Source organism: Podarcis melisellensis (assembly GCF_964234715.1).
Source record: "Podarcis melisellensis genome assembly, chromosome: 16".
Taxonomy (NCBI): Eukaryota; Metazoa; Chordata; class Lepidosauria; order Squamata; family Lacertidae; genus Podarcis; species Podarcis melisellensis.
The window spans coordinates 788,937-815,230 of NC_138533.1; the positions used below are offsets into that span (position 1 = coordinate 788,937).

The 26,294-nt window shown below is 51.0% G+C and overlaps 1 protein-coding gene across 3 annotated transcripts in view; it reads right to left on the reverse strand.

The window, feature by feature from the left end:
* The window catches only part of ARHGEF11 (Rho guanine nucleotide exchange factor 11), a 62,906-nt gene that overhangs the window by 30,977 nt on the left and 5,635 nt on the right, over positions 1-26,294 (reverse strand). Inside the window, exons 2-15 of one of the 3 annotated variants that reach the window (XM_081891292.1) lie at positions 12,246-12,278; positions 11,253-11,267; positions 10,172-10,263; positions 9,832-9,930; positions 9,188-9,237; positions 8,696-8,753; positions 7,088-7,266; positions 6,907-6,978; positions 5,194-5,313; positions 3,935-3,986; positions 3,085-3,161; positions 2,833-2,970; positions 2,309-2,383; positions 1,307-1,408 (exon numbers count right to left, since the gene is read on the reverse strand). In XM_081891292.1, the coding sequence (XP_081747418.1) occupies positions 1,307-1,408; positions 2,309-2,383; positions 2,833-2,970; positions 3,085-3,161; positions 3,935-3,986; positions 5,194-5,313; positions 6,907-6,978; positions 7,088-7,266; positions 8,696-8,753; positions 9,188-9,237; positions 9,832-9,930; positions 10,172-10,263; positions 11,253-11,267; positions 12,246-12,278 (1,162 nt within the window). The remainder of the gene's footprint in view (positions 1-1,306; positions 1,409-2,308; positions 2,384-2,832; positions 2,971-3,084; positions 3,162-3,934; positions 3,987-5,193; positions 5,314-6,906; positions 6,979-7,087; positions 7,267-8,695; positions 8,754-9,187; positions 9,238-9,831; positions 9,931-10,171; positions 10,264-11,252; positions 11,268-12,245; positions 12,279-26,294) is intronic. The other 2 variants (XM_081891293.1, XM_081891294.1) reach the window with 2 other exon arrangements.

Consider the following 26,294-nt stretch of genomic DNA (forward strand, 5'->3'; position numbering starts at 1 on the left):
GTTCTGCACGTGCCCCACCACCGAGCCTCCAGAAATCAAGGCTGCAGTCCTCATGGCTCTAAATAAAGAACCGGTTTGAAGGGGAAGGCAGAAAGCTGCCATCTACCAAGTCTGTGGCCAGCAGCGGTTCTCTGGGGTCTCCATCCTCCTTCTTAGGGGGATTGAATCCTGCTCACAAGACACTTTGGTCTCTTTGTAATGCGAGAAAGAAAGTTATCTCCAAGTCCGAGGCAACAGCGAGGGCTGGGAATATCTTAATTTGAACATACACCTTTTAAAATACACAGGCTTAAGGCACACAACTAGAAAACTGCTTGCCTGCCCATCAGGCCCCAATCTTCATGCCGGGAGCAGCTCCTCTGATTCAGAGGGTTTTCAAATAATAATAATAATAATAATAATAATAATAATATCCCGTCCTCCCCAGCCGAAGCCGGGCTCAGAGCGGCTAACAACAATAAAAGTAACACAGCATTCTAAAATCAATTCATTCTAAAATCAATTCAAATCAAATTAATGGCAACCATTGGGCTAGAGTTCTGTGAGGATTACAGAAGGAGGGGGTCAGACTGTGCCTTGGCCAAAGGCCTGGTGGAACAGCTCCGTCTTGCAGGCCCAGCGGAAAGATGTCAAGTCCCGCAGGGCCCTTGTCTCTTGGGACAGAGCATTCCACCAGATTGGGGCCACGGCCGAAAAAGCCCTGTCTCTGGTTGAGGCCAGCCTAACCTCCCTGTGGCCCGGGACCTCCAAGATGTTTTTGTCTGAAGACCGTAAGGTCCTCCATGGGACATACCAGGAGAGGCGGTCCTGTAGGTACGAGGGTCCTAGGCCGTATAGGGCTTTAAAGGTTAAAACGAACACCTTAAACCTGATCCTGTACTCCACCGGGAGCCAGTGCAGCCGGTATAGCACCGGGTGAATGTGATCCCACGGCGAGGACCCCATAATAAACCAGTGTATTCCACACATAGGTTCATTTGCCTGGCATGGAGGACACCAGGGGCCTGATTTTGACTGGCTTTCCTTTGAAAGACAAGCACCTGGGTCTTCATGCCTGTGAGAAAAAGCTGGCAGAAATCTAGCTACCTTCTTTCCTTCCTTCCTGTGCTTGGGCACACAGGCTGGGTGCAAAAAGTCTGACACAAACACCAGCAAACTCCCTTCCCGGCACATCCCTGACCCCCCCCATCTCCACGCAGCGGCCCAGACTGCCCAGTGGCCTGTTCCCTGCATCTCTTCCCACTGGGCCCTTGCCCTGGGAATGGCGAAGGGTAAAAGGAAGGAAGGAGCCCCCTTTGGATCCTACCAGAGGACTCGGGTCAGCCTGAGAGAAGATGTAGCGCAAGAAGACGCCCAGGTGCGCCAGCCGTGTCTTCAGCCTCCCTAAATCCTGGAAGAGGGAGTCACACTGCGGAGAGGAGAGAGAAGAAGAAGAAGAAGAAACACGCTCAGTGGTTGCCAGACGACAACACTGAGCCCGGCACAGGGGCCACACGGACTGCCTGTATCTATGGTCCAGGGTCCACCTCAAAGGGCTTGTTTTGGTCCTGCAAAGCCCTTGATTGCTCAGGACCTCCAATACCTAATGGGCGGCCCGGACTCTGTCTTCATCATCATCATCATCAGGCCCTTTTCTGTACTCTGCCTCTGGCTGAAATCCAGAGGTTGGCCTTTCCTGCTGCGCCCTCTCCCCTCAATCTCTGCCCAGGGAGGTCCTCCTGGCACATACCTTAACATCCCATCAGACCAATAACAATCATAATAATTTATTATTTATACCCCGCCCATCTGGCTGGGCTTCCCCAGCCACTCTGGGCAGCTTCCAACAGAATATTAAAATACAGTAATGCATCAGACATTAAAAGCTTCCCTAAAGAGGGCTGCCTTCAGATGTCTTCTAAAAGTCTGGTAGTTGTTTTTCTCTTTGACATCTGGTGGGAGGGCATTCCACAGGGCGGGTGCCACCACCGAGAAGGCGTATCCTATCAGCGTCCCATTCAGACATGCAGATTCTCCAGGGCTTTTGAGGGGTTACAATCTGACATGGTGGGTAGCCTTAGAGAGGTACTGTATTCTTAAACCTGACAAATGTCTTTACATAGTGTATGTAAGTTTCCTAGAGGCATTTTGCACTCGGCAGCTAATAAAATTAATAATAATAGTAATATTTTAACATCCTGAATAAGAGATGCCTTGGCCAACCAGCCAACCCCATCCTTCTCTACTATTAGAAGGCCTGTTACCGCCCCCCGCCCCCGCCCCCACCCCCACCAAGAAAGCATGGGTGAGGCAGTGACGGTGTTACTACCTCATTGTTGAAGTATCCCGGGTCGTAATCTTCCTCTGGACCAATGATGAGCGGCCTCAGCGTCCGATCCGAGCCCTGCAAAAGGTCATTTATCAGGGTGAGACACATCACAAACTGCGGAGGAAGACCCACAAGTTGTTGGGGGTTTTTTTTTTGGGGGGGGAGAAGCTGAGAATAGTTCTGTCTCGGCTTCATTATCTAAAATGGAAGTTTCAGAAGGAGAGCAAGCTAGTGTTATTATATGTCTATTTAATGGTCTCTGATGGGTAAGGTCTGTATTCACTACTGCTGTTAGAAATCTGAAAAGGGAAAGGGAAAAACCCACCCAGAATAATACGCCCCCTCCCCAATGAAATGGAAGTTCCTACCCCCCTTGTGGTCATGGGGTGGGTGAGAATCAAAATCCCAGCTAAAGGGTTGGGAATCTCAAGAGGCTCAGAAAAGGGAGAGAGGCAGGGGTAATTTTTCAAGGGGTGCTTTTAGAAATGGGTAAGTGTGTGTGGGCAGGAAGTCTGGACCCTCACCTGTTCTGCAGAGGGGGAGAATGGCGTGTCTGAGCCCTGGCGCCGATGGTGCTGGAACATTCTGGAGGTGATGACTGGGGAGGTGTGGGGGCTGTCCAAGCCGGGGTCGGACAGGACCGAATTCCGGTTCAGGGAGATCTGCTCCAGGAAGAGAAATTGCGTTACTGAGATCGCACACACACACACACACACACCCCACTTTCATTACCGGCCCAAGGCAGCAGAACCCCAAGCAGCCCCTTCTGCACTTGCCTCACTGACGGAGGGGAACCTCTCTGTGCCAGAGTCCATGCCACTGTCACCGTCCTGAGAGTCCAAGGAGAGGCGCCCTAGAGAATGCAGAAGGGGGGACAATTCGACACAGTTAATAGCCCTGGCAGAAACTAAGAAAACTTGGGGTGGGGCCTCCGAACTGTCAGTATTTGGCAGGAGAGATTCAAGGACATACCAGAATATAAGGAGAGTCTGGCCGCTGCTGAATCATGTCAAAGCGGGTTGGACTAAATGACTCCTGGAGTCCCTTCCAACCCTCTAGAATTCTGTGATTCTATGATCTAGTCCAGCATCCTGCCAACACAGTTCCTTAAGAACCTAGAAATTGAGACCGACTGCCTCTGCACCTGGGGCTTCCTCCTCCTCGAACCGCTTCCATCCCAGAAGGAACTTTCAACCAACAATGAGCACATGACTTTGCTTATTTCCTCCTCCCTCCTAATCCCATTTTCCTTTGGTGCTGAGTCTTTTTAGATTGCAAGCCTGAAGCGGGGCAGAGACAGACTGTCTTGTCTGTAAGCTGTTCTGGAGAGTTTTGTGTGTGTGTGTCTGTGTGTTGGGTTGAAGAGTGGGATAAAAAAAATGTGTAAATGAATTTTGCACACTTCTATGCATAGGGAATTTGTTTTTTCCCAGTATGTTCCCTAAATGTAGAAGAACAGCAAATAAGGGAGAAAGCTCAGCTAGCCCCGACTCCCTTGACACACACAAACACACACCGTTTCTGAAAACAAGGCCCACAAATCAGTGGGAACCCCCTTTGCTGCTTGGAAGGAGGGAGGTGCAGAGGCTGTCTGGCCCTGGCATCCAGTCCCACAGAACAACTCACCATCGGTGACTCGGGAGCCGCTGAAGTCACTGAAGAGCCGGGTGGTGGAATCCTGAAAAGCAAAGAGGTTGAGAGCTCAGGATCAGATTGACCCTCCCTGTAAGAATGGTGGGAGGATGGAGAAAAGCAGCAGTGGGGTCAATCCTGAGACTATCGGAAGGGCCTGGCTTCCAAAGGGGGCACAGCTAGTCCCGCCTCCTGGTCTCACAGTGGCCAAATGCCCCCAAGAACCTAGACTGCTTCTGAACATAAGAAGGGTCTGGCTGCTGCTGCTGAATCAGGCCAGCTGTCCTCAGGGTGGCTGACCAGATGCCCCAATTGGGAGGCCCACAAGCAAGACATGAGAGCAACAGTAACGCTCTCCCCAGGCATGTCAAAATTATTTTAGAAAGACCTGCATTGGCTCCCAGTACGTTTCTGAGCACAATTCAAAGTGTTGGTGCTGACTTTGAAAGCCCTAAATGGCCTCAAAGGCCCAGTAGACCTGAAGGAGCGTCTCCACCCCCATCGTTCTGCCCGGACACTGAGGTCCAGCTCTGAGGGCCTTCTGGCGGTTCCCTCCCTGTGAGAAGCCAAGTTACAGGGAACCAGGCAGAGGGCCTTCTCGGTGGTGGCACCTGCCCTGTGGAACGCCCTCCCGTCAGATCTCAAAGAGAAAAACAACTACCAAACTTTTAGAAGACATCTGAAGGCAGCCCTGTTCAGGGAAGCTTTTAATGTTTAATAGGTTATTGTATTTTAGTGTTCTGTTGGAAGCTGCCCAGAGTGGCTGGGGAAGACCAGCCAGCTGGGCGGGATATAAATAAATTTATTAATTATCATCATCATCATCATTATTATCATTATCATTATAGAATAATTACTTTAGAAGGGACAAAAACCTGATGTGGCAAGATGCATTCCCCGCTGGGGACTGAGCATGTTTGTTCTGTGGCATATTTGTTGGCATATTTGTGCCAACTGAAATTTGGGGGAGAAGAACCGGGCACCAGGTGGGAGAGGAGAATGGGATGCAGGAGAGTGTGACTGGCAGCCGCTCACAACAGGAGCACTGCACCCCGCTCTGTTTGGATGGAGCATGGCGTGCTCTGTGGGCGGCACAGGAACTCTCACGTCGTTGGCAAACGGCACCAACTTCCACTGTCCGCTGAGCATCGCCAAGCTCAACCAGTCACAACCTTCACCCATCCTCACTGCAGCCGACGATCCACGCTGCCCCCTCCTCAACACAGCGCCCACCCCCACAGCCATTCACTCACCAGAAACCCTCCTGTCTCTTGGCGGATCTTGTGCTGCAGCTGATTGACTCTCCGGCGAGCACCTTCAATCTGCTCCTCGATCAGGGAAGCCGGATTCCGATTGTAGGCTTCGTAGCAACGCTGCTCCAGGGTGGAAGGCAGGCACCAAGATTACATGTTGCTTTTTCAAAAGAGAGATCCAACTGGTGCCCCCCCCCCGACAGGGAGCCAAGGCTGTCCAGTAGATTTTGCAAAGGGATAGCAAACCGTAAAGCATTGGCCAAGATCATTGTGGCGATTTCACAGGGTCCCCGGACGTTTAACAGTCTATTGATCCCTGTGCCACCGCTGTGCTCGCTTCCCCACTGCCCCCAACCCCTTACTCTCTGGTAAAACACTGAGTCCAGACAGTTGTTAAAAGTGAACCAAAAAAAAAACCAACCAAGTTTATTTTACAAACATTAACAAGTTTATGGTTTCTCAGATAATATTCCCGTCGGTATCTTAACTTTTGTTTCTTTACTGGCCTAGACCTTGCTAATACCTTCTGACTGATTATCTCAACTGTTTGACAGACTCCTCTTAACAAATTCTCTCACACCAGACTAGCCCAACCCACAGACTTATCCTCTCTGTCTCTTCTCACTCCAGACTGTCTTCTCAACCACCCTAACTAACTCCCCCCAAAACCACTGTGCTTAAACCTTCTACACAGTTAACTCTGCCCCTTGGGTTCCTATTGGTTAGTCATTTTACAATTAGTTGACCCTTTCCTTATGAACCCAGTATGATGTCACACACCTTAGGAGGGCAAACACCACAATCATCAATTGACAAGAGTGATGGCTGCCATGCCAGCTGTTAGAATAGGTTGAGAGAAGGAGGGCAGGGCCTGGCTTCTGCACAGAGACAGAAAACCCCTCACATTTGCAAGAGGGTGGCAGTAAGAGAAACGACAAGATGGGTTGGCTGCTGGCTTCAAACGGGGGGAGATCAGGCAAGTTGTGGGGCTCCAACGTCCAGCAGCAGCAGCAGCCAGGATGGCCAATGGCCAGGGAATCCAGCAACACCCAGAGGCCTCAGTCCTGCCTGTATCCCACCACCCCACAAGCACTTAAAGAAGGGACCCCTGACCATTAGGTCCAGTCGTGGCCGACTCTGGGGTTGCGGCACTCATCTTGCTTTACTGGCTGAGGGAGCCGGCGTACAGCTTCCGGGTCATGTGGCCAGCAGGACTAAGCCGCTTCTGGTGAACCAGAGCAGCGCACGGAAACGCCGTTTACCTTCCCGCCGGAGTGGTACCTATTTATCTACTTGCACTTGCTTCCGAACTGCTAGGTTGGCAGGAGCAGGGACTGAGCAACGGGAGCTCACCCCATCACGGGGATTCGAACTGCCGACCTTCTGATCGGCAAGTCCTAGGCTCTGTGGTTTAACCCACAGCGCCACCCGCGTCCCCCACCAGCACTTACAAGCCCAAAAGGGCACTGTGGCTCCACAAGAGAGCCCAGTGCAGCGAACTAGGAAGGGGGTCCCATTCCACCACAATGAACTGCTCTGCTGCTGGCAAGACCCCAGGCTCAGGAGGCAAGCTAAACCACCATGACAGGTCCAGCAGAGCCCCGCTTCACCCCCTGGATGGACCACCTGTCATCTGTGATTCCTTCACCGCAGAGGGTTGGAGCAGATGACCTTTGGAGGGCCCCTCCAACCCTTCGATTCTATGATTCCTACCTGCAGCTCTGCCTCCTCCTGCCTCAGCATGTTGCGGAGAATCTGTGTTGCGTGCTTCTGGACTTCTGGATCCTAAGAGTTTTCGAAAAGGCCGGAGAGGGGAGGAAGCGAGGTCAGTGAAGGCTGCCTGCAGCCTCTGCCCTGTCCTCCAGCCCCACTGCACAGGACCCCCCTCTCATACCTGCAGTGGCTTTGGCCCCGTGATGCGCTGTGGCGGAGGCAGTGGCGGCGGAGGGGGCGGAGGGGGGCACGCAGGTGTGACCTGAGGAGCCCCCGGCTGGTGCCCATCCTGCTGGGAGCCCAGGAACCCCACGGAGGCAGGAGGGGAGCCCAAGAGGGTGAGAGCGACGTAAGCACCGGCTTGGGGGAACAGTGAGGGGGGGAGGTAAGACAGAAAGATTCGTGTTAAAAACATGAGCCGTTTGGCGGTCCCCGTTTCCATGAGAAGGGGGCACACGCCCACCAGACCAAATGAATCATAATCCCCAGATTTCATTCATAGGACCCTCGTACCTACGGGACCGCCTCTCCTGGTCTGCCCCGCGGAGGACCTTAAGGTCCACAAATGACAACACTTTGGAGGTCCCGAGTCACAAGGTGGTTAGATTAGCCTCAACCAGAGCCAGAGCCTTTTCAGCACTGGCTCCGGCCTGGTGGAACACAAGAGACCAGGGCCCTGCGAGACTTGATATCTTTCTGCAGGGCCTGCAAGACAGAGCTGTTCCTCCTGGCCTTTGGTTTCATTGTAATTTTACTGGTGTTAGCCGCTGAGCCTGGCTCTGGCCAGGGTGGGCGGGGTATAATTATTTATTATTATTATTATTATTATTATTATTATTATTATTATTATTATTATTATTATTTCAAGCGTCTGTAGAACTGAGTTATGAGGCAAAATGTGTGCAAACAAAGCGTTTCACAACAAGAAGAGTCTGCCGGATCAGGCCAATGGGCCATCTAGTCCAGCATTCTGTTCTCACAGTGGTTGACCAGATGCCCCAAGCAGGAACTGAGCACAAGAGCATTTTCTCCCCTCCAGAGGTTTCCAGCAGCTAACATTCAGAAGCAATGCTGGATCATGCAGCAGAGAGTTCCATAGTGTAACTATGTACTCATTTTTTCATTAGCCTGTTCCCCTTTTCTGTCCCCCAAAGAAATGCCCATACCTACAGGACCGCCTCTCCTGCTATGTCCCACGGAGGACCTTACGGTCTTCAAACAAAAACATATTGGAGGTCCCGGGCCACAGGGAGGTTAGGCTGGCCTCAACCAGAGACAGGGCTTTTTCGGCTGTGGCCCCAATCTGGTGGAACGCTCTGTCCCAAGAGACTAGGGCCCTGCGGGACTTGACATCTTTCCGCAGGGCCTGCAAGACAGAGCTGTTCCACCAGGCCTTTGGCCAAGGCACAGTCTGACCCCCTCCTTTGGCAATCCTCATAGAACTCTGGCCCAATGGTTGCCATGAATTTGACTCTGAATTGATTTTATAATGAATTGATTTTAGAATGCTGTATTATTTGACTGTTGTTAGCAGCTCTGAGCCCAGCTATGGCTGGGGAGGGCAGGATATAAATAAAATTTTATTTTTTATTTATATATTATTATTATTATTATTATTATTATTTGCCCACGGGGGTCTTCAGTACCCTTGCTGGGGAGTTTCTCCAACCTTCTTGCCAAGGGCATGCGCGCGCGCGCGCACACACACACACACACACTGCCCCCAGTATTCCCCAGAAGGGCTGAAAGCCGGTGTTTTAATTCAGGGCCTGCCGGCATGCCCACTCACATTTTATGAGCTTCACAACTTCCAGGTGGGAGCTGTTGGTCACCATCGTCCCGTTCACCTGGCACAAGAAGAGAGGGAATCAGAGGGTGCTGGGGGAGTCGTGCTGGAGAGACAACAGGCTCCCTGCATCCCCACATGCCCCCGCCATCTTAAGAGAGGTGGAGGTCTCCTCTAGGGCACCCGAGACCAGGCACGGCCTCAGAGCCAGCCTGGCGCTTGCTCTGGGGAGCAGCTGCTTCAAATCCCTGCTCACCCATCACAACCCTTGCTGGACGACCTCGGGCTGGTGTAGTTGTGAGGGGAAGGAACGGGGTTAAGACAGAACAGACACCACCTTCAGCTCCTTGGAGGAAGGATGGGGAGCAAATGAGATGCAAACTTTTCCTGGGCAGTCACTTTTAGGAAGGGACGCTTGCCCAAGGGCGAGGAAGGTGCTCAGGAACATGGCAGAAGGGGTTGTTTTTCTACCTGGGTAAGTTCAGAACTACTCACCTTGACAATCCGGTCACCCTCCTGAACGCCCGCCTTCATGGCGGCTCCCCCTGTGGAAACAGCAGCACAAAACACGACACAGGAGACAGACAGACAGGGAGACAGGCTTTTGAGATTATGCCATAAACAATCTGCAGGTGTTGTGTATTTTTTATTCTTATTTTTCCCCACACCATTTGGGTGTTTATTTTGCTAGCCAGGATCTTAAAACCGCAGCTGGATTTGAGTTCATGATCCTGGCTCTAAAACGGACATTAAACCATAGTTCCCTCTTCCAGATGAAAAAAAACACCTGTGATTTTGAACAGGAGAGGTTCAAAGCACGGAAGCCACTGTGTGAAGAGAGGGCTGCGTGTACAGGTGTGGTGATGGTTACTAGCTTATAAAACCATGGGCTGTGGAGCCAGGAGTGTTATGTTCAAACCGGGCCATTATGTTGCAGTCCTTACACCAGTCCTTTAAGGTAGGACAACACGATTGCCCCCATGTTGCAGATGGGAACTGGCAGAGGCTGCCAGCTCACTTTCCAAGTTAAATTCAGTTCCTGGTTCCGTGGAGGGTTGAGTCAGGGGAAGGAGGCAGGGCCATATGAGCAGAGGCCAGGGCCCAAAGCCCACCCCCCTCCAACTCCCCACACTGCTCACCTGGCCGTACAGATTGCACCAAGACGATCCTGTCCCCACTGACGGTGAAGCCAAAGCCATGCTGGTCTTTCTGGATAATGACGCAACGCTGGACCAAACCTTGGAGGAGGAAGAAGAAGAAAACAGAAGACCAAGGCTTATTGTGCTGTTCCTCCACCAAGTTCAGGCAAGAGCCAGCCTGCTCAAGAGCCGTGGCACCAAGCGTGGCACTGAAAGGCTTCCCGGGGGAACGGACTTGATTTGGCGCAGCTCTGAGAAGCAGCCAAGGGCGACCAGGGAGCCCCTCACTGCTGCTGCTGCCTGTCTTCCCGCCTCTCTCCCGGGAGAAAAAAGGGCTCACCTGTTGTTTCGCTGGAGTCAGATGGCTGACGGCGGTGGCCAGGAGAGCGCCGTTCTGGAGCCGAGTCGCCCAGGGAAGACAGGCTGCTCAACCTGCAGAGAGAGAGAGAGAGAGAAGGAAGGGACTGAGAGAAGGAGCAAAGCAACTGGGAGCAGGTTGCAGCAAGCCAGCGACTGCCAACTGAGCGCCCACCAGATGTTTCGGGGTGGTGGGAGTTGCAGTCCACATCTGGCTGGCCACGGTTGTAACAGGCCACTTCTGACCCATTGTATATACCTCGGCTGAGGGACACGTGAGACGAATAGGAACATAGTACTTTGTAATAAGCAGACCCCGTTCCTCCTTGGCAGAACCCCTGCTCCCTTAAATTCAGCACTAAGCTCTCCTCAACGCTGCAGGAAATGCACCAGCCCATGTGGAAACAGGGACCGTGAGGTTTTCATCGCTGGGGCCGACGCTTCTCCTCTCACTGCTGCCCCAAGAGCAGAAGATGGAAGTGGGTACCCCAAGATGCAAGGAGGTTCAAGATGCCCTCAGGCTGGCCCACAGAGCCTTGAAATCACCAGCCAGGCCATCACAAGGCACCTGAGGATTCCTGGTCCTTTATGGAGGTTTCTGAGCCACATGGGGCCATTTGGAATGGCCACCAAGGCAACCAGCTGAGGGATGGTCACCTTCAACCTCTGCTTTCCCTCTGACCTCCTGTGGCCACGGCTGCCCTTCCCTGCTGTTTTCTGCCTCTGGCCTGGCCAGGCCTGGCCCCCAGGGACAACTAAGGCCGCCCCAGCATCCATGGCCAAACCCCACAGGGAGTTGATGCAATGCAGCAGACTTCAAAGACCAGTGGAAAGCGGAAGGGGCAACCACACACACACACACACACACACACACACACACACACTTCTGAGGGATGCCATGCCTGGTGGTTTTACATGGACAGCCAGTGGTGGAGGGGTCAAGGAGCCATGAACGTGTGACAACATGAGCAGGAGGAGGGGGAGGGCGTGCAAGCAGCCACGTTAAACACACACACATAAACACACACACACAGCAAGAGGCAGAGGAACGTCTGACATCTTACCAGGCTGCAATGGGGCTGATGAAAGGACACAAGACAAAGCAGCGATGGGTGGAGAGACAGACAAAAACAGACAACAGTGGAAGAGTTATGTCTGGCGATTGCTCCCATCAGCTCTGTGCTGGCGGATTTAAAACCACGGCCAAAGGACCCTGCTTCTGGGCTGGGACCACTGCACCTGCCCACTTCAGTTGTTCCCCAAAGACCCCCAGAGCTATGATCATAAACAGCCCCATGTTTCTGGACTCCAGCGCCCAACATCCTGATCATTCACCAACTGTTGGAACAAAGGAAGCTGACTTATGCAGAGAGGCTATTGCTCCATCCAGCTCAGGACTGTCAACCTGGACTGGCCATGGCCTCCCAGGGTATCTCCCAGCCCCACCTGGGGACTGAGCCTGGGACCTTCTGCATGCAAAGCAGGTGTTCTGCCCACTGGCCCTCCCGCCAGCCGCATGGGGCATGGGTCGCAGCTTCCACAACCCTGTCCGGAAAAGAACATGGCAACCGAGGTCCTCCTTCTCATCAAGGGCACCCCTTCTTCAAAGCCACTTCTGGCCCCAACCCTGTCTCCCCATTCCAAACTGCCAATACCTGCTGAGCTCTGGGGGAAAATACACATCTAGTTTGCGAAGCCAATTGCTAAATGCGTGCTCTGAGATCTGCGTAACTGATGGTCAAGCGGTCACTTTAGGGAAGAGAGAGACTCACACCTCAAGTCAAATATTGGGCTTTCAGGGGGTCGTATGAGAGAGCCAAAAGCACCAGGCCACACACAGAGATGATGTTTAAAAATAATAATAACACCCACAGTTGCTACACATCATAAAGCAGGGAGGAGGGAACATCTGTGGCCGACCCAGATGTTGCTGGAACTCCATTTCCCATCATCGTCACCCCTGACCATTGGAGAGGGGCTGGTGGGAGCTGGGAGCCCAGCCAGTTCCCCCCATCCCTGCCCCAAATCGTTCTGCATCCCAGCTGCTCCCGTCTTACCTGGGCAGGTGAGGGTGCTTTTTACTGGCTGGTCTGTTGCAAAGGAGGGGAAGACAGAAATTGACACCAAAGACAGGGGTTGGCAGAGAGACCAGGCAAGGCCAGAGGAGAGCGTGAGGGAAACAGAGAGAGAGAGAAAGGAGATGTAGACATGAAAAGGCCACAACAACCACAAAACACAGCAGCTTCCAGGACTCCAGGCTCAAAGGCCCCAATCCCATTGCTTTCAGGAAAGGCTCCTTTTCCAGCCTGGGGGCCACATTTCTTTCTGGACAATCTTCCAAGGGCTGTACGGCAGCAGTGGGAAGGGCCAGAGGCATAGCAATGCATTTAAATTGTACCTGTGTGGAGTAGCCTATTTTCTACACACACTCACAACCACACTCCATCCAGGCCAGCAAGAAGCATTAGGAGAGCTCAAGGTCACAATTCAGGCGAGGCAAAACACCCAAGGAGGGCGCAAAGCAGGGATAGTCAGAGGTGTGGCCTAGGAAGAGTCTTGAGGGCCAGAGAGAGAGAGTGCCAAGGGCCACAAATGCCCCTCCAAGCCCTGCTCTAAGGGAAATGCTCCCTTTACACAGGAATTAACCAACTACAGTGGTATCTTGGTTTACGAACTTAATCCATTCTGGAAGTCCGTTCTTAAACCAAAGCGTTCTTAAACCAAGGCGTGCTTTCCCATAGCAGCAGGAAACTCAATTTACAAATGGAACACACTCAACAGGAAGCGAAATGTTCTTATTCCAAGGCAAAGTTCACAAACCAAAACACCTTCTTCTGTGTTTGCAGTGTTCTCAACCCAAGTTGTTTGTAAAATAAACCGTTCTTAAACCAAGGTACCACTGTATTTAAAACCAGACTGACAGCCAAAATGCCTCTGAACATGTGCAGGTTCCTTGTTTGCACTTGTCTCTCTCTCTCTCTCTCTCTCTCTCTCTCTCTCTCTCTCTCACACACACACACACACACACACACACACCCTTTAATGTTTCCCGACACTCAATTAACACAACATACAGTTAGGCCCCTGCAAAACCAAGATCCGCAGCTGTTGTTTATTCCAGTACTGAAGTAACCACACATGTCTACGGTGTAAGGATTTTTATTTGGGGGGGATGTTTAAGGCAGCTCAACACACCATTTTTCTAATTGCTACTTCTGTCCACTGGGCAAGATCTCTGCAAGATCAGGCATGAACTGCTGCAAAGCAGCTCAGTTTCACATTCTCCTGCACTGCAGAAAAAAGGAGCCATGCATTGGGCTGCATCTCAAGCGCTGGCTGGTAGCAGGGAGTGGCGGTGATGGGTCTGTGGTCTGAAGCATCTGGAGGGAACCAGGCTGGAGAAGCCAAGGGCCACCACACACGGCAACCATCAAACACAGCGCTGGAAGAAAGCCTGGTCGCAGTGATTCGGGAGAACTTAAGATAAGCGCTCGTGGATCAGGCCAAAGGCGGCAAATCTAGTCCAGCACCCTGTTCTCACAGTGGCCAACAACCAGGTGACTATAGGAAGCCCGCAAAGAGGACCTGGGCACCACAGCACTCTCTGCTCCTGCAGTTTCCAGCAACTGCTATGCAGAAGCATTTCTGCCTCAGCCATAGTGGCTTGTCATAAGTAATTATTATTATTATTATTATTATTATTATTATTATTATTATTATTATCTGTACCCAGCCACTCTGGGTGGCTTCCAACAAAGCTTAAAAATACAGTGGTACCTCTGGATGTGAACAGGATCCGTTCCAGAGCAGAATGCAACCCCGTCTGCGCAGGTCGCCATTCGCTGCTTCTGCGCATGATGTCATTTTGAGCATCTGCACATGGGCCAGCGGTGAAACCCGGAAGTAACATGTCCCGCTACCTCTGGATCGCTGCAGAGCGCAACCCATAAACGCTCAGCCTGAAGCAACCTCAACCCGAGGTCTGACTGCACATCAGTGTAGCCATTGATAGCCTTCTCCTCATCCATGAATTTGCCCAATCCTCTTTTCACGCCATCCATCAGGAGGGAGTTCCATCGTTTATAACTGTGTGCTGCGCAGAGAAAGACTTTCTTTTATCTGTTCTGAACCTGCCAGCATTCAGCTTGGCTGGTCTGCAGGTCAAAACTAGCGCAGCTATACACCCACCCTCAGCCCCAGGGCTGGCTGGGGCTTGCAAGTCCAGAACACCTGGGGGGCACTGGGTTGGGGAAGGCTAGTCTCCAGCAACAAAGGCAGCAACGACCAGCAACCTAAAAAACCTCTCTTTGGGTCTGCTCCGGTGGCACAGGAAAGGGAATGGATCCCTTTGCCCAAAACGCCAAGGGGCTGCCAGCCTGGGTTGGCTCTGAGATCTGGGCACAAGGGACTTTAACAGAAGCAGGAGAGGGTTTTTTGCAGTCTTCCAGCAATCTGTGGTTTGAGCCCGGAGGCCAGGAATTCCTGGTTTTGCTACGTGGGCTTGACCCCAGCTTGCTGTGTGGCCTTTGCAGGGGGTGGAGGGGGAAAGTACCTTTGCTCTTATGGGGGGGCAACAACAACACCCCCTCCCAACATGCACCCTTACCCATCACCTCCTGTGAAAATGGGAGATAAAGATAGGCATTATTTCCTGATCTCAGAAGGATAATAATTACCATCTGGAGAGAGAGATCTCCACCTGAGAAACGAGCTCCAGTATAAACCCAGCCTGGGTAATTCCGAGGCTTCCACAAGCCTCTCCACAAAAAAATAATTATTATGATATGCAAATGAGCACAAACGGGAGCTTATTTGGGGAAAGACAGCGTGGTGGGGAGACCAGGCTGGCAAATGCTAGATCACAGCAGATGCAAGCAGAATGAGGGTGTGTGGAAACCCATGCCAAAAAAAGAGACATTAGCAGGGTTTGAGAATCCCCTCCACAAAAGGACGGAGAACCATATCAGAGCAAAAACGGCAACACCCAAACAACCAAGAAGGGTCTGTGTGTGTAGGAGAGAGAGACACATATCTCCCTCACACACAGAAACCCATGCCCCACCCCAAGGAAAGAGGCGCTCAGACCTCTTGCTTCAGCAAGCACATTTGCACAACACGGAATGTCTTTCCGAAACCACAATTACAGGCATGGAAGGAGGCGAAGGAAGGTAATTACATCCTCGTTCCATCAGATCAGTGCTCCCTTTGGACCACCTCCACACACAAACACACACACACACTTCCCCCGTTTTCTTCTTCTGCGTTTTGTTTTCCAAGTCTGCCTCTGCTGAGAGGATGAGGCCACGAGCCACAGCGCTGCCATTTCCACTGGCTTCCCAGCCGGCAAAGATTCGCTACCAACCCGGCCCTCTGCCACCTCCACAGAGCATAGCTGTCAACTTACAGATTTGAAAATAGGGGACCAGCAGCCTCGAAAATAAGGGATCAGCAGCCAAAATAAGGGATTTTCTGGGCACAGGTATGTTCGCCTTCTGAGCTCCTCTGAGCCAAAGTCAGAAAGCCCAGCCAGCAGCCAAACGAAGCCTCATCAATAAGGGACAGCAGCGGGACATGGCGCTGGGATAAGGGACTGTCCCGCCAAATAAGGGACACTTGACAGCTATGCCGCAGAGCGCTGGTGCCCACAGCCCTTCCAGAAAGACTGATGGCCTTAATAAAGGCATTGTCCTAAATATGAAATTACCAATCTGAAGCCCCTTTGGGGCAGGGACCTGCCCTCCCATACTTCGCACATTGCATGGAAGCAGGAGCTGCCTAATGGTGATGATGATGATGATTTTGTTCCATCTTTTCACTTCACCTCCTCCTCTAGGCCTGCCCTGTATATTTCCTTGACACCAAAGAGGCAGCTGTCTGACTGCCAGGGTCGAAACTGGCCCACAAAGACAGGGGGGAAATGGAGCCTCCAGCTGCAGGGGCAGTGTGCTGCAGAGAACCTGGAGGAAGGCCAGTGATCAGAAACAGGACGTTGCCCTCAGGCACAGCAGGACTACAGACATGTGAAGGAAGGCCAGAGGCTCAACAGAGCCTGAAATTGAGTTGAGAGTCTGCTAATGCCCATTAGTCGCTGCCCCCTCCCCGAATAGAGAGACCCTCCTCCAGCTTGTTCCCACAGAGCCTGGCTCGCTTTCGGTGGCAGCCCCAATCAAGGCGAATATTTTGTAGCAAGCCCTACTTCCAAATTAACCACACCAAAAAACAAAAACAAAAAGGTGTGCTCTTACTGATTGATTGGATTGATTGATTGATTGATTGATTGATTGATTTACCTACAGCTTTTTAAAATCCTGCTCTGGGAAAAAGACAGGGGTCCCAAGAACAGTTTGCAAATACTCGTAGCTGGGCAGTCCGTGCCCACAACAGGCTAACAAATCTAAAAACACACAACACAAAAGGAAAAGAGATTGGGGAGGGAAGAGGGGGAAAGCCAACTTGGGGATTCATTCTTAGCTCTTGGAGTGACCAGCCAGAATGGAAACTCTGCTGAGTTCAACTGGAAATGAGTGAAGGTGCAGGTTAAAGGTAAAAGTAAAGGGACCCCTGACCGTTTGGTCCAGTCGTGGACGACTCTGGGGTTGTGGCGCTCATCTCGCTTTACTGGCCGAGGGAGCCAGCATACAGCTTCCGGGTCATGTGGCCAGCAGGACTAAGCCGCTTCTGGCAAACCAGAGCAGCGCACGGAAACGCCATTTACCTTCCCGCCAGAGTGGCACCTATGTATCTACTTGCACTTTTACGTGCTTTCGAACTGCTAGGTTGGCAGGAGCAACGGGAGCTCACTCTGTCACGGAGATTCGAACCGCCGACCTTCTGATCGGCAAGTCCTAGGCTCTGTGGTTTAACCCACAGCGCCACCCGCGTCCCTGAAGGTGCAGGGAGCAGGAATAAAACTGGCAGATTAAAACCAGCCCAGGTAATGCAACTGCCTGGTCGCCTTTCTCAGGTGTGCATCCCCTCACCCCACCTCACCCAGTCCTCAATTTTCTTGCATTTCCTCCCAGGGAGACGTGCCAGGATGGGGGTGGGGGAAATAGGGAAGGACCCAAAGTTGTCTCCAAGGAGCAGGCAAAAATAGAAAGAGAAAGAGAAAGAAAGAAAGACTCTCTAGCTGATTTGAAGCCAAGAGAAAAAAAGTGTGAAGCAGCCATTGGCACCTCCTAGAAGATATGGCACTAAAAGATATACGTATGCATGGATGTATTAGAGTAGGCTAATGAAGCGTTGCCATCTCAGAAGCCGGAGTGGAACAAAATGCTGCAATTAGGAGATTATAAGGGGGGCGGGAGGCAGGATCAAGTCCTCAAAGTGGGTCAACTCGGGGAAAGAGAGAGATTGATTTGCAAGTGGCTAAGTGTAATCTTCCAGCTCACCACACAGAACTCATGCCTCACAGGAGGGAAAAAGGAGAAAGAGAGAGAGAGAAAGACGAGTGCAATTTCTCTGACTAACTAACCAGGGTTGCCTCGCCAGCAGAAATAGACCAGCCTGTCAATCTCCCGACCAAGAGGAGGGTCTTACAAGGCTATTAATAGGGTTTTAAACACACAGACACACACACCTACCTCTGAGCTCCTAATAGTCTAATCTTGTAAACAAAATTAGCTAAAACTGGCTGCTTTGGGGCTGGGAAGAGTTTGGAGACTACCAGAGACACGAAGAATGTCAGAAGAGCTTGGCTGCTGTTGGATCAGTCCAGGAGCCCGTCTAGTGGAGCCTCCTGTCCTCACAGTGGCCGACCAGATGCCCCAACGGGACGGGGCAGGATGCAAGCGCAACAGCAGCGCTCTCCACATTTCTGCCATACTTTCTGACGACAAAACCAACCATTCCTATGCATGCATCCCCAGATGGGTGGAAGCTGGGTCCCAGAAGGCAGGAAGAGAGGGAACTGCCTTATCCAGAATTACAGTTCTGGGTCTGTCTAGCTCAGTGGCCTGCAAAGGCTCTGGCAATATCCAGAGCCCCTATTAATACAGTGGATGCTCGGGTTACGAATGTGCAGAGCTATGTCTGCGCACAAGCAGGTTGCAATTTGGTGCTTCTGTGCATGCGCAAAGTGCAATTTAGCGCTTCTGTGCATGTGCGACCCCCAAAACCCGGAAGTAACCCGTTCCAGTACTTCCAGGTTTCGGCGGGTCTGTAACCTGAAAAAACGCAACCTGAAGCGTCTGTACCCCGAGGTATGACAGTACTGTTTTAAGTTGCTGGCCATCAGCACAATTCACGGAAGCAAATGCCAAGTTTTAACTGTGTGCTCTAGGATGCATTTCACAGCTGCGACGACACACAGCCAAGCATAAGAACATAGTAGCATAAGAAGAGCCTGGCTGCTGGATCAGGCCAGTGGCGCATCTAGTCCAGCACCCTCATCTCACAGTGGCAAAGCATGAGCCCCTTTTGCAAAGCCCAGGACCTGAACGCAAGAGAAAACTCCTGCGGGTTCCAGCAACTGGTATGCAGATGCACCGCAGAGAGGATGGACCCTGTGGCTTGTAGCCATCTACAGTCGTCTCCTCCGTGAATTTGCCTAGTCTTCTTTTAAAGAAAGCCTGTGGCAGCAGTGTTAGAAATTCACATATATAAGCCAGGCGCCAAACAGCTCCTTAAACCCAGGTTGCAGTTGCCAAAAAAGAACACTTAGCTGCCATTTTGGGGCCAGACGGCTCGGAAATCGTATTTTCCAATAGCACTTTTTGGTCCCTGAAATTCATTCTGATGGAGCAGATAGAATATATCACGAATAGAATTCTATAGGATGTGTTGCTAGTGTGCAAAAATGTTCCAGTTCCAAGGCTCCCCAGGCATGCACTTCCAGACGGTGGAGGCGTAAGGTGGCATCCTGGCATCTTCACTTGGTTGCAAGTGGCCGATAAAGGTAAAGGGACCCCTGACCATTAGGCCCAGTCGTGGCCGACTCTGGGGTTGCGGCGCTCATCTTGCTTTATTGGCCAAGGGAGCCAGTGTACAGCTTCCGGGTCATGTGGCCAGCATGACTAAGCCGCTTCTGGCGAACCAGAGCAGCGCACGGAAACGCCATTTACCTTCCCCCTGGAGCGGTACCTATTTATCTACTTGCACTTGCTTATGAACTGCTAGGTGGGCAGGAGCTGGGACCGAGCAACAGGAGCTCACCCCGTGGCAGGGATTCACACTGCTGACCTTCTGACCGGCAAGCCCAAGAGGTTTAGACCACAGCGCCACCCACAAAATGCGCCTGGCAAATGTCAAACGCTGTGTGGGAGTGGGAGGTGCGGAGTGGGGAAGGTGCTTGTGTGGTGCTATGGGGCCACCACTGGAAATAAAGACAAGATGGTGAGGAAAGCGGAGATCCTGGTCAGAGAACGTCACTGAACTTGCTTGGGTGGAGGGCAGAGAGAGGGGTGTGTGAAGGAAATAGCCTACAGTACACAAAGAGGTATGGAATCGGTGGGCCCACGCACTTTGCCTCTGGCTCCACCCACCACGGTCCTGTGTGGCCCCCCCACCACCAAAGGAACATGGCCCTGGGGCTGCAAAACGGATCCCTATTAGAATATTATTGCCCAGGTGACAGAGAGGGTTCCTCCATGTGTGGATGGGGCAATGGCTAGAAAGAGGACTATTTCCCCCTGAGGCCTCGGCCAGGAACCGAGAAAGTGAAGCCGCCATAGCAGCCAAGAAGCTTCTGTCCAACTCGGCTTGACATTCAGAGAGATAAAGCCGCCCCCTTCAGCACCACTGCCCTTGTCCAGACAGTTAATCTGATTTCCTGTGCGGGATGGACGTGGGCTGATTCCACTGTGGCGGAGACTGCTGCTTCCTGGGAAGGTTTAACTCCTGCAAGGGCAGAGAGAGCCTCAGCCCAATCGCTTGCTGTCCATCATCTGAGGGAGACTGGAGGAAGGAGGGGGACCCTCCTCCTCCTCCTCCTCCTCCATCATCCTACTGGCAGATTAAGCACCCATCGGCCACACATGGAGGGGATTCCGCCACCCCCTCGGTTGGAGAGCCTCTCTAAACCCCGCACCAAGTTACCGCAACTTTTAAACAGACAAGAGACACAGCTGTTTATTTCTCCTTCCACACAGGGGCACACTTTCTTGTTTTACAAAAAGTGCAGAACTGAACCCAGGGGCTGCTCTCCTACGGATGATTATAAAGGAGCCACTTTGCACATTAGACAATAATTAGCTAATACTAGCCACTCATTATCAGGGAAAGACAAACTCCTGACCAGTCGCCTAATGTTATGATGCTAAATTATCCTGTTGTTTTTTTAAGGCATCAAGCCTTCCCAAATCTGGTGACTTCCAGTTGTTGTTGCTGGACTCCCAACTCCCATCCTCCTCCTCCTCCTCCTCCCTGACCCCCTGCTCCAGCTGTCTGGGACTGATGGGATTTGGAGTCCCGCAACAGCTGGAGGACTCCATGTGGGCTACCTGCCCCCCGAATCAAACGGCTGCAACTCCAGCCATGTCAATTTCAACCTGGTGGTCCCCAGATCTTGCAAGCCATGCTGGCTGCTGGGGGCAAGTGCAACTTGCATTCCAGCAACATCTGGAGGGCTAAAGATGTTCTCCTTGCTCCCCGAAGAAAAGAAACATCTGTAATTGCCACGCCTCAGCACAAACCCTATCCGTGCAACCTTACAAGTGTGGTTTGCTGAGACCTGAGACCTTGCTTTCACCTCTTAAGCTGGTAAGATGCACATCAGGTTATGCAAATATACACAACGCTCAGGTCACAAATTCTATAGCCACTAAACTGGGAATGAGTGCCACTGAATTTAATGGGGCTCACTTTTGAACCAATCTATTTCAGATTGCATACTTACAAGACATGGGGGACAGGGATATAATGCAGATATATGGTATCTAGATAGATGCCCACTCGCTATCATGTGAATACTGGTTCATATAGTATTTTCAATTGTTATCATTCACTGCTGCTGTTTGTTTGTTGATGTCTTACGTGGCCTTTCCCATGAGGTCCCAGCGCAAGCTACAACTACATAAAAATCACAGAATTATAGAGTTGGAAGGGACCCCGAGGGTCATCTTGTCCAGCCCCCTGCAATGCAGGAATCTCAACTAAAGCATCCATGACAGATGGCCATCCAACCTCTGCTTAAAAACCTCCAAGGAAGGAGAGCCCACCACCTTCCAAGGGAGACCATTCCACTGTCGAACAGTTCTCACTGTTGGAAGTTCATAGAATCATAGAGTTGGAAGTGACCACAAGGGCCATTGAGTCCAACCCCCTGCCAAGCAGGAAACACCATCAGAGCACTCCTGACATATGGTTGTCAAGCCTCTGCTTCAAGACCTCCAAAGAAGGAGACTCCACCACATTCCTTGGCAGCAAATTCCACTGTCGAACAGCTCTTACTGTCAGGAAGTTCTTCCTAATGTTTAGGTGGAATCTTCTTTCTTGTAGTTTGGATCCATTGCTCCATGTCCGCTTCTCTGGAGCAGCAGAAAACAACCTTTCTCCCTCCTCTATGTGACATCCTTTTATATATTTGAACATGGCTATCATATCACCCCTTAACCTCCTCTTCTCCAGGCTAAACATGCCCAGCTCCCTTAGCCGTTCCTCATAAGGCATCGTTTCCAGGCCTTTGACCATTTTGGTTGCCCTCCTCTGGACACGTTCCAGTTTGTCCGTGTCCTTCTTGAACTGTGGTGCCCAGAACTGGACACAGTACTCTTCCTGATGTTTAGTCAGAATCTCCTTTCTCCATCGCTTCGGGTCCTACCCTCCAGAGCAGGAGAAAACAAGCTTGCTCCATCTTCCATGCCACAGCCCTTTAGATATTTGAAGGTGGCTACCATATCTCCCCTCAGTCTCCTTTTCCCCAGGCTAAGCATACCCAACTCCTCCAACCATTCCTCATGAGGCTTGGTTTCCAGATCCTTGATCATCTTGGTCCCCCTCCTCTGCAAACATTCCAGCTTGTTCATATCCTTCTTAAATTGCAGGGCACAGAAGTGGACATGGAACTCCAGGCGTGGTCTGACCAAGGCAGAACAGGGTGGCACTATTCCTCCCCTTGGTCTGGACAATATACTTCTGCTGATGCAGCCTGGAATTGCATTAGCTTTTATTTGCTGTTGACTCATGCTAAGCTTGTGGTCCACAAAGACTCCTAGACCCTTTTCACATGTAAGCCAGGTGTCCCCATCTTATATTTGTGCAGCTGGTTATTCCTGACGAAATGTAGACTCTTACATTTGTCCCTACTGAAATCCATTTTGTTAGTTTGGACCATGTTCTTCTATCTGTTAAGGTCAATTTGAATCCCAATTCTGTCTTATGTGGCGTTAGCTAGTTTTGAGTCATCTGCAAATGTGATGAGCATCCCCTCAATTCCTTCATCCAAATCATTTATAAAGACGCTGAACAACAATGGGCCCAGGACAGAACCCTGCAGAACATTTTCCCAGGATAACAATGAGCCATTAATGAGCACTCTTTGGGTTTGGTCCGTCAACCAGCTACAAATCCACCTAACAGTTACCTCCTCCAGCCCACATTTTACTAGCTTCTCCGCAAGAATATTATGGAGGACTTTAACCTTACTGAAATCAAGATACACTACGTCCACAGCATTCCCCTTATCCACCAAGCTTGTAACTCTATCAAAAACAGGAATGAGATTCGTCGGGCATGACTTGCTGATGAGAAACCCATTCTGGGTCTTAGTCATCACAGCATCCTTTTCTAAGTGCTCATAGACGGCAACTGTTGAATTATCTGTTTTAGGACCTTTCCTGGGATTGATGTCTAGCTCACCAGTTGGTAGTCACCATATTTTTCGCTCTATAGGACGCACCCAACCATAAGACACACCTTGTTTTCGAGGGGGAGAACAAGGGGAAAAAAATTCTCCCCTTCTCTGCGCAGCGCCCCTTCAGCGAAGCACCAGGAGAAATGGAGCCCCTTCCATTTCTCCTCCAGCTGAAAGGGTGCTGCGTCTTAGCTGAAGGGGCACCTACCCTTCAGCGAAAGGAACCCGAAGCCTCCGGAGCACAGCGGGAGCTCCCTCTGCGCTCCGGAGGCTTCAGGCAGCTATCGCTGAAGCCAAGGTGCCTGCATTCGCTCCATAAGACACACACACATTTCCCCTTAATTTTTGGAGGGGGAAATGTGCGTCTTATAGAGCGAAAAATATGGTGCCTGGGTGTTCTCCCCCCCCTTTTGAAGATGGGAACAATATTTGCCTACCTCCAGTCTGCAGGAACCTCACCTGTTCTCCAAGAATTCTCAAAGATTATAGACGAAGGCTCTGAGATTACACCCGCAACCTCCTTTAGATTAAAATCAGTGAAAATGCTTAAAATATCAGAAGAATAGGGTGGGTCAAAGGCCAGGGTAAAAAGAACATTATGTTATTATTTCAACGGAATAGTACAAAATGCTGCAGCAGAACTGCTGGCAGGAGGAGTCAGGAGTCTGCCAGGGGATATGGATGACTCCACCTCTGCTCTAAGATCTGCAGTCTCCGATGATTCGTTACCGATATATATTTTTCCCAACAAGTGATTTATTAAATGCTCTAAATGGAAATGAACGAATGATTTCATTTCTATACCCCTCTATAAAGAAAAAAATCTCAAAAGTGGTTTACAACTTATTAAAACATGAAACAATCCAGAATATAACAAAGTCAAGTACATTTTGCTTTCCCCATATTTATTTATTTACCTACTTACTTTATATAGCTGCCCGTAGCAGAAGTACTGCGGGAAGCCAGTGTGGTGAGGTAGTTAAGAGTGCAGGACCAGGACCTGGGAGATCACGGTCCAAGTCCCCTCTCATAAAATATTATTACTATTATTATTATTTCATTGTAAAAAATTTTTGCCACCTAGACATTCTGTATGGCAACCATAACCCAGGTTTAAGGTGTCATTTGGTGATTAGCTTCTATGTCTGTGTTTCTAGCACTGCTAATTCTAGAGGAAACATCTCCATCTAAGGCCCAAGACTGGGCTGATGAGAGCAAGAGGTATCTGGTGTTTCCAGTCTCAAAGACAGAGCAAGGAATTTAGCCAGGGTTAAGGAGGGTGGTGCTGTGGGTTAAACCACAGAGCCTAGGACTTGCTGATCAGAAGGTCGGCGGTTTGAATTCCCATGACAGGGTGAGCTCCCGTTGCTCGGTCCCTGCTCCTGCCCACCTAGCAGTTCGAAAGCACATCAAAGTGCAAGTAGATAAATAGGTACTGCTCCGGCGGGAAGCTAAACAGCGTTTCCGTGCGCTGCTCTGGTTTGCCAGAAGCGGCTTAGTCATGCTGGCCACATGACCTGGAAGCTGTACGCCGGCTCCCTCGGCCAATAAAGAGAGATGAGCGCCACAACCCCAGAGTCGTCTGCGACTGGACCTAACGGTCAGGTGTCCCTTTACCTTTAAGGAGGGCCACATATAATAATTAAGTAGGTGGCTCCTCCACTCCCCCCCCAAAAAAACCCCCACACACCCATAGGATTCTTCTAGTTGCTGGAAACCAAAGGCAGACAGCTCTTGTGCACGCATCCTGCTTGAAAGATTCCCACAGGCATCTTATTGGCCACAGGATGCTGGACGAGATGGGCCCCATTTAGCCTGATGAAGTAGACTCTGCTTATGTTCTTATGAACATAAAGGTAAAGGGACCCCTGACCGTTAGGTCCAGTCGTGGTCGACTCTGGGGTTTCAGCGCTCATCTCGCTTTATTGGCTGAGGGAGCCGGCGTACAGCTTCCTTCTGGGTCATGTGGCTAGCAGGACTAAGCCGCTTCTGGCGAACCAGAGCAGCACACGGAAACGCCGTTTACCTTCCCGCCGGAGTGGTACCTATTTATCTACTTGCACTTTGACGTGCTTTCAAAGTGCTAGGTTGGCAGGAGCAGGGACCGAGCAACGGGAGCTCACCCTGTCGCGGGGATTCGAACCGCCGACCTTCTGATCGGCAAGTCCAAGGCTCTGTGGTTTAGACCACAGAGCCAGGAAGCTGCTTTTTCCAAGTCCCTCAATCTCAGCATTGTGCTCACTGACTGGCACTGACTCTCCAAGGTTTCAGGCAGGAGTTTTACACAGCCCTCCCTGAAGATGCCATTAGGGGCTGAAGCTGAGACCTTCTGGAAGCAAAGCAGACGCTCTACCTACCACTGAGTTATGACCCTTTCCCCTGGAGGATAAATACTACTGGAGAATACATAATTGGGATTATCATCGCTCTTCACAGACATGTTAATCCTCAGATCAGCTACCAAAGCAGAAGGGAAGCGCAGGATGCGTCCTTCTGCCATTGGTCAAGGACTAGCGGCCCATGGGGGACTGCGCCCACTGTCTCCCAGGAAAAAAGCAAAGGGGAGACCAACCTAGCCCTCTCCTTCAGCCAGAGAAGGAGTTTGCCTCTCCATTTCATGTGAGAAAAGACATGTACCACCTGTCCTCAGACCATGGAGAAGGAAGCCTGCTGCTCTCATCATGTCCAATGGGATGAGGATTAGTGTATACTGTCCTCGGGTCCAGAATTGGACCATTTCGATTGGATATTCCCTGCCAATGTAGACAGATTCCTCCGAGCTGGAAGGCCCACCACTTGCCCCCTTGACCCGTGCCCGTCCTGGCTGATTAGAGCGTGGCCAGACGAGGTGCAGACCCCCCTGGGTGAGATCATCAACTGGTCCCTTGGCACGGGGACTTTCCCAGGGGAGTTGAAGGAAGCAGCGGTGCGTCCACTCTTAAGAAAACATCTCTAGATCCTTTAGATCTAGCCAATTACCGCCCGGTTTTGAATCTTCCGTAGCCGGGTAAGGTAATTGAGAGAGCGGTTGCCTAACAGCTTGGTAGGTTTCTGGAGGAAACATCGGCTCTGGATCCATTTCGGTCCGGCTTTCAACCTGGTTATGGGACCGGTCTGACCCTTATGTTTCCCTCCCCTTATGGTTTTGATTTATGGGCTACTACTAAAATAAGGCTGCGTTTTAAATTGTATTTTAACCCGTATTTTAATTAACTGTTGTTGTTGTTTTTTGTCCCGTCCCCCCCATTATGTTTTATTGTAATTTTATTGGTGTTAAGCTGCCCTGAGCCTAGTTCTGCCCGGGGTATAAATAAAA